The following is a 13,267-nucleotide window of genomic DNA, read 5'->3' as shown; positions in this document are numbered from 1 at the left end:
TACCGGCTCACACTTTCCTTTCCCATTTATTTCCTCCCATCATTTAACTAGGTCCTTTATCTCCCTAACACGCCTTCCCCACGTGGAGCATGCAGGCGGATTTAAATACGTCGGCAGGAATACCTGCATTTTAGTAAGCACCTATCTCTTTTTGGTATAGAATAATAAAATACCAAAAATTGTGTGTATAAGCAGCTATCGCTAATGGATTCCTCATTAATGTCGATTAAGGAAGCTAGGGTGGAGCTAGTTTAACCGCTGGGCAAACTAAGTAGCTGTGCAAGACGTTCGATGAAACAATCTCTTGGTAATGTCGTTGCTCTATATATGAAAAAAAAAGGAAAGAAAACCTGCCATTGAATACAAAATTCATTACGTTGCTTAATAATTCCGCGAAAAAAGACAGCAAAGGTTTTTGCGATTGTAGTTTTACAACGGGGCCGGCATTTTTATAGTTTGAAAGTAATGATCGCCCTTCTATGTGACTAAAAAAAAACGTAAACGGCGTTGAAAGCGACATTTTCTGGTCTCTTTGTGAAGTTAGATCATGTGTCGGTGGCTATCGATCACCGCGAAAAATTGAACGCGACCACGGCTCGATATGAACTTCAGCATTATACATTTCTTTCAACCTGCAAACACCAACGGAAGGATTACAAGGAAATATTACGTACCAGACCCACTTGCGTTAATCTTGCCGCATAGTATTTGTTCCCGTACGTAGTAGCCTTCTTCAGTACTCTTGAAGAATCTACGACGTTGCTGCATTTTTAATATATCTGGGCTTCCTTGAGTCAGTACGTGTTTCTAGCTACACGTGTGTCTGCTTCAACTTCTTGCCACGCCTTCGCAACACAACAGCGTTGTGTTGTGTCCCTGCGTGTTTCCTTCTTCTATGTCCCGTTTGTCCCGCTAATGTCATGTATTACCTTTTCAGACACAGTTCCAACAGATTCTTGGGTGCTATTGTTCGTTCAAGTTGAGGATGCGGAAGGAAAAGAGGCAAATCATACTACCAACCTGATCACGAATGGGGAAGCTACGCTAGGATTACACCTGATAAAATAGCGAATACACCATAACAGAAGCTATTACTAATGTCACAAGGCACTAGCTACACTTCGCTTAGTTTTTAACCCTTAACATTAAATATTTTTCAGCAAAGCCTATATTACCTCACCCTCACGTCGTGATTTGTTTCGGATTTGGTTTAGTCGGTTTGGATGGTCCTTTCTTAACCGAAGAATAAATGCATTGAGCACTACTGAAAGAAAACAAGAATGCATGTCGCGAAGGCAGGTAACTTTCATCTGATGCACATGTAAAATGATAGTGGATTAAAAAAAACAAAAAAAAACAATTTAGTCGAGTAAGTTTTGAAAGTGAGGCGAAATCTCCTTATATCGGCGGAGAGAACCGGGTGGCGAGCGCAGGCATCACTGACTGCTCGCTTTCGCATCATTCCGAAAAAGCGACTGCGCCCTGTGCGTTTTCAGTCGCCGCCGCTTACCGAATCGAACAGCAATTTCACTTTCTGAAAAAAGAACATAACGCCACTGTCCTGGCATCATTAACCGTTAAACGTACGTACAGCTTCCAAGAATGAAACCAGACCAAGATGCATGTTCGACAAAGCGCGATGCACCGTTGACAATGGTGCCACTGGGCTTGATTTCACGACGGGGTCATCGCAGTGTGGTCGCGTAAAACAAGGCCAGCGTTCTCTATTCCCAGCGCTAAGGCTCGACTAATACGTCACGTCATGCTTCGCTCTTCCCTCGCATTTTCCTCTCAGCTCCCGGCTCCGCGCCTGAGTCTCATTCAAGCCAGTTCTGACTAAAAAGGACGGCCGGAGCGTAGCGTCATCAGCACCAACTGCCGCCCAGGTGTCGTCGCCTTTCGCCGTTTTAGACTCCCCAGCTCGACATTTCCCTCTTTTACGCTGCTCATCTATTTTTGAGCGAGACGGACCGAAATGGGGCCAGTAAGTGGGAAGCGCTAGCTTGCCATCTTGCGGCGTTCTTGAGTGCCGACCGCGAGATAAAAACACGCCTGTGTGGGCACAGGTTTCTCTTAATCTAAAACGAATTTTTTTCTGGTTGTTGTTGTTGTCGCTGTTCTGCCTATTCGGTGGCTAGCAAACCTTCAATCATAAAAGAGCGATTTGTAATGTTTATCCAACGTAGTTATTTATCTCCGCTCAAAACTCGTGAGAATCTGCGCTGGCGAAGTTGAATCGGGAAACGGAAACTGCGACGTGAAAACCTCTGAAATCTGACCAGCTCAGCCAGTGTCAGCAGGACAACTTCGGCACCGAAGCGTTTTTTTTTTACTGCTGCTCGAACGCGGGCGCGTCGCTGTGCGCGGCCCCCTGAGCCTGCGAGTGAGCACACCACGCATGCCTGTTTGCACGACCCGCTTCGGTGCGTTCACCGACGCGATGTTTAGCGACTGTCCTCCTATCTCGCCCGGCAAATCAATATTCATCGACGTTTCTAATGTCCGCGAAAGTTCGAGACAGGCAACACGGATTGAGGTTTTCCTTCGCTCTTGTGCACTTTTGACGACGGTGTGCGTGCTGAAGGCAGCACCATCCCTGACCAAGACTCAATGCGTACGGCTCGAGCCGACTGCCTTGAGGCGAACATCGGCTCACGCTATGGCAACCGTTTGTATTGGCAACAACTATGCACAAACCTCATTTCATTCTTTATTTCTTATTTGCTTTCCTTTAATTGTCTCGAGATTTTCTTGCTTTCCTCGCTGTTCGGCGGCACGTGGGGCAAGAGACGAAAGTTTTGCGGCCATGAATTAGAAATGAACTCTATTCTACGGACAAAACGCTGGTTCATAGATTGGACACATTTAAGTGCGATTTTAATTATTCATCCGTGCTACTAAATGCATGGTCGAGAGTAGAAGCGACAAAAGATAAGCTGCGCCCCATGCATTCATTAGCTCGAACTTACGAGTGAATCTGAAATTAGGAGGCTGCAGTTTGGAGCACTTAGCCGGAGTACGTGACACTCCTACTCTGTGTAGAGAAAAATGAGTCTGTGCACAGTACACTGCGTGCGAGGTTAGGTGAGAGGAGGCAACTGGTATATATCCCCACTTTCTAGTGTCATGCTCCTAGGCAGGGGCGTAGGAAGGCAGCATGTCCTCCCGTGCCGACTGCCAGGAAGCCAGGGAAAGTTCCTCTGAACTCGGCCTATCGCTCTGAAATAGCACTGCAGATGTGTCGTGGGCTCGTGTATCCTGGCGTTGCTGTGAAAGCAACTGGACGTATCGTACAGCCACCGTTGCCCCGTCTAGATCTTTGCATATGTTTTTTTTTTTTTTTTCGATAAGTGTGGCATAAGCTAAGATCAGAAAGGACAGTGGAGATGTAGGTGATAGTTATTTACTATAGCGAATGTTATTGAGAGGAAGGGTGTTATTGTAAGAGCAGAATATCGTTCCTCATGGTCACCAGAGACCTGGAGCTGCCCTAGAACTTCCCTACAACTTTCCTCATCTGAACTTGGTCTCTACGACACATGGAATTCTTATACCTTCGATGAAGCGAATGTCTGCGTTACGTCTCCCGCTAGTGCACCATAGGAACTGTCTAATCCTCTCGCGCCTGACGCCTTCGCGTGGCCGGCGGTCATTCAACACCCGAAACCTCCATAATATTGCGAAAAACTTTCCGCGGTAGAAAGCAAATTCCCATTTTTCGGCGAGTCAATACCCTGACTTTTTCTTCTTATCCTATTTCATTCGGAAGGGAACCGAGAAGGCGCGAAGGAAAAAGCGTAACGCCCGCTGGTGAGGGCCGCTCGCAGCGGGGGTTTCTGCTGGTTTCGCGCCGGGCTCGTTCTCTCCGTTCATCCGGCCGGCCACGTCAATTGCACGGGGCCACCTCGGGCCTCGACCTCTGTCGGCCGGCAATCACTCTCATCGGGAGAAACGGAGGGGTGAGGGGGGTGGAGAGGGGGGGGGGGGGGGGGGGCGGATGCGGCGCCCCACGGTATTCCCACGTGACCTCTTTACCGAACGACGTCGGAGGATCTGGTCGTTTATCGGAAGGCCCTTTGTCCGCTCCTTGTTACGCCCCTGCCGGTTTTCGTCCCTTCTTTGCCCTCTTTCCTGCCTATTCTTTGCTCTTTTTATTGTACTTACTTGCCTCTGACCCCTGTTTAACGCTTTCCTCTATTCCTCAACTCCTCGTACACTTCTCGCGAACAACGTTTACGTGTCGACCGCATTTTCTTGATTTTTTTAACTTTTGCCTTCTCCTCCCGTACTTCTTCACGGACGCGTGAAACAGGGAAGCAAAAGCAGCAAAAACCTCGGCGCACTTTTACATCCGCTGTTGTCCCGCGGCCCGTCTCATGTTTCGCGCCGCACTGCGCTATGGGAGCCTGTATCGCCATCTACATTCCCCTGTAGGTTGCAGGCCTCGCTTTTACTTCCTGACCTCGTTCGCTTCCTCTCGAGCGAAGCAACGACGTCGGCTATCCGGACAGGAGCGTGTTAGAGCGAGCAGGTTGGTTTGGATGCATATTAGGCGCACGGCGGCGCACAGAACGAGCGCCAGGAGGCAGCAGCGCCCGTCTAATGCCTCACTTGCTCGCGAGGCTCTTCGCATTCTTGCTGGGGCTGCCTTTTTCCGTTCCTTGCTTGGCACACGTCAATTTTGTTAAGCTCGAATAAGTTTTATCTTAATATGTCCCAAAACGCTGTTTGTATGCAGCTTTTCTAGCAGGATTTAGTTATGCTTCTGAACAATTTTATTTTTATTTTTCTTCCCTTCGTGAATAACAGCTGCTGACAAGTTACACTGTAAAAGTGCAAGTGCAGCTGAGTCGAGCAGATTGGATTTTTGATGCCCTGCTGCCACGAATGATATAAAACACAGCCCATTCAGCGAAAATGACAACCTTATTTTCTATTTTTATTGCAGAAAGGATAAGAAGCCGTCCCAAACACTGCAGATTTACAACATGAGCCATTCAACAGATGCAAAGCTCCCAAATTCTAAAAGACAAAATGAGGCAAGATGAGTGAAGATGAGTGCGAAGAACCTATAATGAATGAGCGAACTGATAAACGTCACAATATACTATCGTTCCTGGCCCGAAAAAAATGTCGGAAAACACGTCGGATGTGTTTTTTGTGTGTGTGCTTTTCGACATTTTCTTGCCGGGCATTTCATCGTTCAACTCATAAAAAAAAATATAAAAGATGGAAAGTGTGTGTGTGTGTGTGTGTGTGGGGGGGGGGGGGGGGGAATGAGCCTACCCCTGCACATATTCATCGGCTTACAAGAAACGAAACGCCAAACAAGCATAGTTAGTTTTATTGGTACAGACGAGGACAAACAAACAATGTAGCACGCAAACTGGTCAACTTGTCTAGATTTGATCATCATCATCATAACCAGCCTTACTAAGCCCCCTGAGAGGCAGAGGCCTATCCGATGCCTCTCCATTAACCCTGTCCTGTGCCACCAGCGGTCACCCTATCCCCGCAAACTTCTCAATTTTATTTGTAAATTGGTAAATTGGTTTTTGACGAAAGGAAATGGCGCAGTATCTGTCTCACATATATCGGCTTACACCTGAACCGCGCCGTTAGGGAAAGGAGGAAGGTGGGAGTGAAAGACGAAAGAGAGAAATAGGTGCCGTAGTGGAGGTCTCCGGAATAATTTCGACCACCTGGGGATCTTTACCTTGCACTGACATCGCACAGCACACGGGCGCCTCTTGCGTTTCGCCTCCATCGAAACGCGGCCGCCGCGGTCGGGTTCGAACCCGGGTACTCCGGCTCGGCAGACGAGCGCCTTACCACTGAGCCACCGCGGCGGGTGCAATTTCATTCGCCCACCTAACTTTCTGTCACCCCCTGCTAAGCTTGCCTTCTCTTGGAATCCAGTCCGTTACTCCTAACGACTATGGGTTATCTTGCCTTCGCATTACATTTAAAAAAAAAGGCGAGTTAAAAAAATACAGAAGCACCAAGTTCGATCCATCGTTCAAGTTTCAGCCATTTCTCGCCAAGCGAAATCAGTCACTTTAAATTAGCATATCAGTCGACAGAGTACTGCAGCGCCGTAGACAAATATTGTTTCGTTCGCGCCGCCAGCCATCGTTCGGTTCCCACTGTGTGCTCCGTAGTGTTGCCTATTGTGAAGGGGACGTCAGCTGGCGCCTCCTTTTGTCTGTGGCTGTCGTTTAGATGAACACCCGATGACATGACCGCTGTACTGCACTTTGACTCCACGTTGAAACGCCGACAAATCGTCTGCCCTCATTACTGCACCCAGATCCATACAGTTTCTCGCTACCTGTGTATTCTCTCGCCGGCTTCCTTCGCTTTGTAGTGCCTGCTGTGTAGGTTTTGCACCGATCGTTGTTCCCTTGACTGCTCCAGCCGACCTACTTCTCTCAGCGCGAGCATACGTAGCGCACTCCATATTGCTCCCCCGCCGACGTCTCGCGCTGTTTTTTTTTTTCTTGTCGCTGTTGTTATCAATTCACGCACAGGCTGTCTGGGACTCCCTGCCTACACACTTGCTCAAAGGCGCTCTCCTGTTTCTCTTCTCGAATCGTCGTAGCTGCAGGCGCGCGGTAATGCTCAGCGCGACGTTGCAAGCGAGAAAACTGCCTCCCCCCCCCCCCCAATCCCCCCCCCGCCTGCGCCTTATTTCCCCACCCAGCGCTGCGAGTGCCGCGCCACGAATCAATCGCCCGCATGACTGATGCACGCACTTCTGCTTTGTACAGGCAAGGAAATTCCTTCCTTGCTTCTGCCTTACTTTTTTCCTCTTTATCTATCTCACATTTGGTTTTCTTGAAAATTGCACGAATAGAACCGAATCCATTTTAACCACTTTGCATCCAGACCATTGGAGAAGTTTTGTTCTTTTTTTCCTTTTCTTCTTTCTTTCTTTCCTTCCTTCGGATTTTCTTTCTTTATTCATTATACTATCACGTGAAACATTTTGCAAGGTCCCACGAAAGCGGCGCAGGCGCATAATAACGCGGTGGCGTAACTGGTCTTGGATTCAAGGGGAATTCTTTTTCGTCCTATAAGTTTCTTCAAGTTTTAACTGACTCATTGCTCCCTGAGGATACAGAAAGAGCTCGTAGCGCGGCGTGTATTGTCTTTATTCTGTTCTGAAGCTTTTGCAGTTTGAGAAATGTGAGAGAACCTATGCACGACTAGGTTAGGCAAACAGCTAGGCCACGGGGGTCAGTAGAATGCGCTCTTATCTGTTCTGGTGAACATTATTTAGATTCTCTTATCTTTTGGTTATGTCTCTCAATAAGTTGTTTACATGGCTGCGAAAAGGCTCAGATGTGGATGAGGAAAGGTAGTTGCTGCCAGTACACTTTCTCTGTTATTTCAACTCTGGAACATGCTATTAACTGCTGACGATTGAGTGCTTGGCTTATACCTGCTTCGTTTTTAATTGTTCACTTGTTCTAGTTTAGACCTATGTAAAGAGGAAATTCTCTCCATGATTTTCTTGCACATAGTGCGGTTCATTACGCAGGGAAGACATGATGCTTTTTGATAGTGCACCGATACGAGACAAAAGCGGAAGAAGAAAGACGGGGACCAAGGCTGGTTCTGTTTTTTTTCCTCATCCACTTGTGTGTCATATTATTGCGCTGTTAAGTCTTCGTGCCAACTCGCCCAAATGTCTGCTCTACTTAAGAAGGAAAGCACTGACGACTGGCTCTAAACATGAAGTTCTATTGTAATAATTTAACAGCATTCAGTTCATTTTAAAGAAAATTTCAGTCCTTACCAAGTGAGAGTTCATACCGAGGTTGCTCTTCCTTTTGGCTAACGCGTCTGTGTTACTTTTGCGGAAAGGAGCCCTGCGCACGCCAATATACTGCCAGTATGGACTGGCGTCAGGGTACTGAACAAGGATACAAAGATTTTTTCTAGTAGTGCTGCTTTTCTTAAATTTCTTCTCCCTCGATCTAAGTTCTGTCGCTCTCTACGCACGAACAGTGCTTGCCTTTACTCCACAAAAGTGTCAGTCCACGATAACGAGATACTTTCTACAGTGTTGTCCACGGGGGCTATTAAGTCGCACGGCTTAACTACTCACTGTTTAACAAACATTCTCGCTTCTCCATTATGTTAAGCACGCACTCTCAAAACTAAAGCAGTCTCGCAAACAATCGAAAGACGTCCCGGCGACAGCCTTTTCAGCGGCCTCAATTCAAGCGGAAGCCCCCGAAGAAGCATTCCGGAGCGCCGTGGCGGCCGACGTCTCTCACTTCCGGCAGAATGCGACGTTTTTCGCCCAAGAAGCTCGCGTGTCCGCGCCCGACGGGGCTCGCGGCGACCGTGTCCGACACTTGATGCGGCCGTCCGCGCGGACGCCGTCTTTCCGCCTCAATCGCATTTCGCCGAGAGTGTTTTCCGGCGTGTTTCGGGGCGCGCTTCGACAAGCCGGGTATCTATAACGGCCCTCGTCATACATTATGCCGAGATAGACGGGCAGCGGTGCTCGTTAAAACTTCATAATGGAGGACGCTTTAAGGAGACCGAGCCGGAGTTCAGGGCCCTTCCCCGCGCCTCCCTCGCACCGAGCTCAGCGAACCGGGGTCTAACTGGTCGCGGCGTCGTCGTCGCTCAGTGTCGGCTCCCCAGCCCAGAGACGCGGCGCCGCCGTAGGCCTATATCGGCTAATGGATGCCGTCACTCGCCCCTCGCGCCCGGTTGCTGCTGCATCGCGGGAAGCGACCGAGAGATGCAAGGCGATTGAATTAGTCAAGCCACGGCGAGCTGTCGCGCGCAGCGGACACATCCACCGTCCCCCCTCCCTTCTTCCCCTTTCCCGGGGCTCTTGCTTGTTCCGCTCTCTTCGTCCAGACTGTTGGCAGGTTCGGCGAGCACGTTAGGAGAGTCGCACCCCTTCCCCCCCTGCTCCCCTTCTTTTCCCGACCGCTTCTGGCACGCTTGGCCGAGCCGCGCTGACGACTCACCTGCACCGGGAGCCCAGCCCGCGGCCCCTTTCCCTTGCTGACGGACCGCGGCGCTGATCGGCGCCACTCCCACTCGTTCTTCATCCTCCCCGTTCCTCGGATGAGTCGCATTTAGAGCAGCTCCATCTATTGGTTCGTCGCCGTCCTCTCGCCCGCGCGAGTCTTATTGTTTGCTCAGCACCCGAAGTTTGCTCCCTCTTAGGCCTGCTGCCTCAGCCAACGTGGGACGGGCTGCGCGGAAAAGTTATCAGTCGTTGAGGCAAGCGAAACCGCCGAATATGTCGGCGCGTTACCTTTCCTCTAATGGCATTCGTGTGTAACGTTTCGCAAGGCTGGTCCTTTCGTCCGGTTCGTTGCTGTTTTTCTTGCAGAGCATGGCCGGGGAAAACAGCTTGCTTCAATATTGCAATGCGTGAATAAATCCTATCATCTTTACATTCGACATTTCCTCCCGACTCTAAAGGCTGTTAAGTAATGAGCAAACTCTAAAAAGAAAATGCAGGAGAAGACGGCATTTTCCACGCTAACATTAGCGCGCACTATTTTGATGAAAATACAAGTGAAGTAGCGGCTTTGCAGCTGCGAAAATAGCAATGCATATTTTATGTGAATGTGTATTTTTTATAAACAAGTGTCTCAAGCTAACGTCGTTAACATGTACTTGAAAGTTTTTGAGGCCAAAGATAATATTCGTGCGAAAAAATATACGCATAATGCCATTAAATGTAACAAACAAGTCGGCGCAGTAGAGGCAAAAATATAACAGGTGTTTCAGGGAAGGTGATGACCAGTTTTTAAATATAGAGTTTTTGAGGTAAAGAGAAGTTTTTGGCGGCATAGTAATACCAGTGCTGGCGGCCGTCAAAAACAAATGAATCATGTTAACTAGTCAAGTGAATAACTAAATTCTAATAGTTAACTTTTACCTATTACCAATAGACACATGACTGCAATTCGATATTTGTAGCCGTTTGTTAGTAATAGCCATATCAGTTATTAGAATTTCGAAAACGCGACTGCCCTCGGCGCTGTGGCTCGACAAAATTCGGCTATTTCGACTAGTTGCGTGCACTGGAGGGGTTGATTTGCCTGCATGCTTTCTAAAGCGCATGTATTTTTGCACGATGTAGCCAAATTTTTTCGAACCACAGCGGTGAGGGTAATCGCGCTTTCGAAATTTTAGAAACTGATATAGCTATTACTAAACGTCGGCTAAAAATTTTTAATTTCAATCAGGTGCCTATGCAACTATAAGAATTTAGTTAATTACTTTACTAGGTAACATGATTCGCATGTTTTTGACGCCCGCCAACGCTATTATCAATATTCAGCAAAAAGCTTCTATTTACCGCATAAACACTATTTTTTAAAAAATTAATGATCATCTTCCCTGAAACACATGCTTTATGTATATAAGCAGAGGTAGCGCATGCTATGGTGGACATCACTTATTGAATTTTTATGTCGTAAGTATTGCACTCCGAAGGAAATATGGCCGACAGGGAAGGCCTGGGCACGTGAACGAGAGGAGGTGTTCGATCAGTGTTAGTTCTTTACTTCACCCAAATAGAGTTTGAATATTCACTTGATAACACATTAACAGTTAGCACTCATAGTTGCCTACGATTATTTGCGTTGTGTTCAAACTAATTTACGCTTCTTTTGTCCCATTGAAACAGCATAGTTCGCTTATTGATACAAAGTTTTCGTGCACTAGTTTCGGCGCTCGAACCTCAGAAACTGACGCATTGTGTCATAGAATACTTTGCTTTGAAATAAACACACACACGCACGCACGCACGCACGCACACAGACACACACAAACCCTTGGCTAAACACAGTCTTATAGTGTGAAAGCACTACATCACCAGCAATCCTCAGAATGCAGATGTGTCTCTGAAGCCTCGACCTTTGGCCCTTGACCTTTGACCTTTGATCCCTCTCAGATATCAGCAGAAATAAAATAAATTGTCGCGACTGGGTTTCCTACCCGTGGCAGCGCGAACGGATCAGCTTCGCTGGCCACTGCACGAGAGCACTATGCTATCGCCGCAACCATAGAGTTTCTTACTATTACCTAGAGGGAAAGCTGGCAAGCCGTCTATGGGAGTTTGCACGGAGACCCCACGTGACCACCTCAGCCACCATGGGCGCTCAAAGCATCATGGGGCGGTGAGCTACTTGTTGCGGAACTGCAACTTTTGGCCAAAAAATAATAAAAAAATAAAGCTGTTTGATAGCTACAAACGTCCTAACATTCAATATCTTGTCTAATGATTGCAACAACCGAGCAGAAAAGCATTTAAGTGCAAAGTTTGCCTAAAATAAGACATGACTAGCTTTCCTATTGGCCAAGTGATGAACACTAAAAAAACTAATATTTCGTAATTAACAGGCGCACTTTTAAAAGTAAATATGTTTTTAAAAAAAATGTTGTTGTTTAGATACTTTAAGAGGTTTTTTAATGGCATTTCGGAAGAGTAAAACCTTTTATTGGCGTCGTGTGTCGTCGCGTCTTCACTACTATGGCTTTTGCACACTGCATTCGCGCGAAAGTCGTCTGCGCACACACGAACTACGTTTTCGGAATGAAACGCCTTAGTACTGCCACTCTGTGTTCCCGAAAAACTACGACTGTGCCGCAACAAGTAGCTCACCGCCCCATGATGCTTTGAGCGCCCATGTTGGCTGAAGTGCAGCGCCGCCAGCTTTCCCTCTAGGTAGTAGTAAGAAACTCTATGGCCGCAACCGATCACGCCTCGTGTTTAACTGCCACACACTCGCGCTATGCATTGCACGTCGCCATCTTCATCATCTTCCATCCGTGTGCAAAAAACTCTATTAGCCTCCTACCCCGCAAAATCCGCAGGTGGACGTGAAGCCTCGGAGAGTCACGAAAGGAAAGGAAAGGTGCATAACTGGTTCCCTCGCTAAGTGGGCACCCCAATCGCGCTTCGAGTTCCGTGGCGGTCGCGACAGAGAGATGTGCGGTGCATGCATTGGCGTTGACAACGTAGCGGCAGAAACGTTGCACTGGAGCAATAGGCCGCCGGCGTTCAATGGGTAAGTTGGCGTTGGCGTTGACAACGTTGTATTCTCCGTTGATTTTGTGGAAAGGAAAGGCGCATAATTGGCTCAGTGGACACCTCAATCGCGCTTTGTGGTACGTGGCGGGGATGTCCATCTGCAAAAAACTGCGCTTTCGCACAATATTTCCTGCCAAGCAATGCTAAACCGCCAGCCATTTTTTTCTGCATCAATGTGTCCTGTGCTCTTACGTTAAACCTGGACGTCGTATCTGCGATAACAGTGGCGACCGCGGCCCTTCCTTCCCCTTCCAGGGTGTCGACGGTGGCCAACCAGTCCCTCTCAAGCGTGTCCTCCACACTCGTGGTCGCCACGGAAACGGTCGAGGATTCGGGAATCTACAGCTGCTTTGCCAAGAACCACTACGGATCCGACGAGACCAGCATGCGACTGCTTGTGCAAGGTAATGTGACTCGAAGAGGGGTCGGGGCTGCGCTAGTGTAGAAAAGTTTGCTTCGAACCGACTCTTTGCGGTCAGCAGCTGCTTTGACACTTTTCCGACGCAAACACAAAATTGCCGCTCCAAAGCAAAGAAAAACGCCTGCACATTATTAGAATGTTTTTCCTCCAGCACACCATTTACGTATATAAGCCGACGCGTTGAATAACCTGTCTGGTTCGTGACCGACCGATGCCTTCACTACCGTGATGCGGATGGGCACAATCCAGTCACGATCCTGTCTTACATACGAAAGGCTTTGTGAATTCCACCCGTCACTTTGTGCTGGTAATAACCACTCTCTGCCAATTGCCCCGAGACAGAAGCAGAGCGCAGAAACAGAAGCAGTTCCGCTACTTGTGCTTGCCGAACTTTCTGCACTTTTTTGTCTTGTTTCGCTTCGCCTTCTTTTGCTTCGTATCTTCAAACCATGGCGTTAGTGGTGTAGGTCGCTACAGTAAACCGATTGCCATTTTTTACGCAATTGGCGCTTTTTTTTTTCTTTTAGCGCAGCCTCACGACTATGTTTAGAGTCACGGGGAGATTCCCTTGTCGGGTACGCACCTCTAACTCAGCAGACCAATTTCTTTGTTCTGTAACTCCGGTTATCATCCCACTCGTCACTATCAACATCGTCGAAGATACGTATAACCTGTCTATAATGCGCTCAAATGCGGAGACATGCCGATTTGTGGTTGAAGATGCGACCTGTGTTGCATGAAGCGATGAGCTGCACTGAAGCGTC

General features: G+C 48.1%; 1 protein-coding gene across 1 annotated transcript in view; it reads left to right on the top strand.

The window, feature by feature from the left end:
* Positions 1–13,267, top strand: part of LOC149351243 (cell adhesion molecule Dscam1-like) — a 167,696-nt gene that overhangs the window by 92,251 nt on the left and 62,178 nt on the right. Inside the window, exon 7 of the mRNA XM_089577000.1 lies at positions 12,338–12,486. Coding sequence (XP_089433126.1) covers positions 12,338–12,486 — 149 coding nt within the window. The remainder of the gene's footprint in view (positions 1–12,337; positions 12,487–13,267) is intronic.

Source organism: Amblyomma mixtum, chromosome 3 (assembly GCF_055824585.1).
Source record: "Amblyomma mixtum isolate Tamu chromosome 3, ASM5582458v1, whole genome shotgun sequence".
Taxonomy (NCBI): Eukaryota; Metazoa; Arthropoda; class Arachnida; order Ixodida; family Ixodidae; genus Amblyomma; species Amblyomma mixtum.
This window is presented reverse-complemented; position numbering and strand designations above follow the sequence as displayed.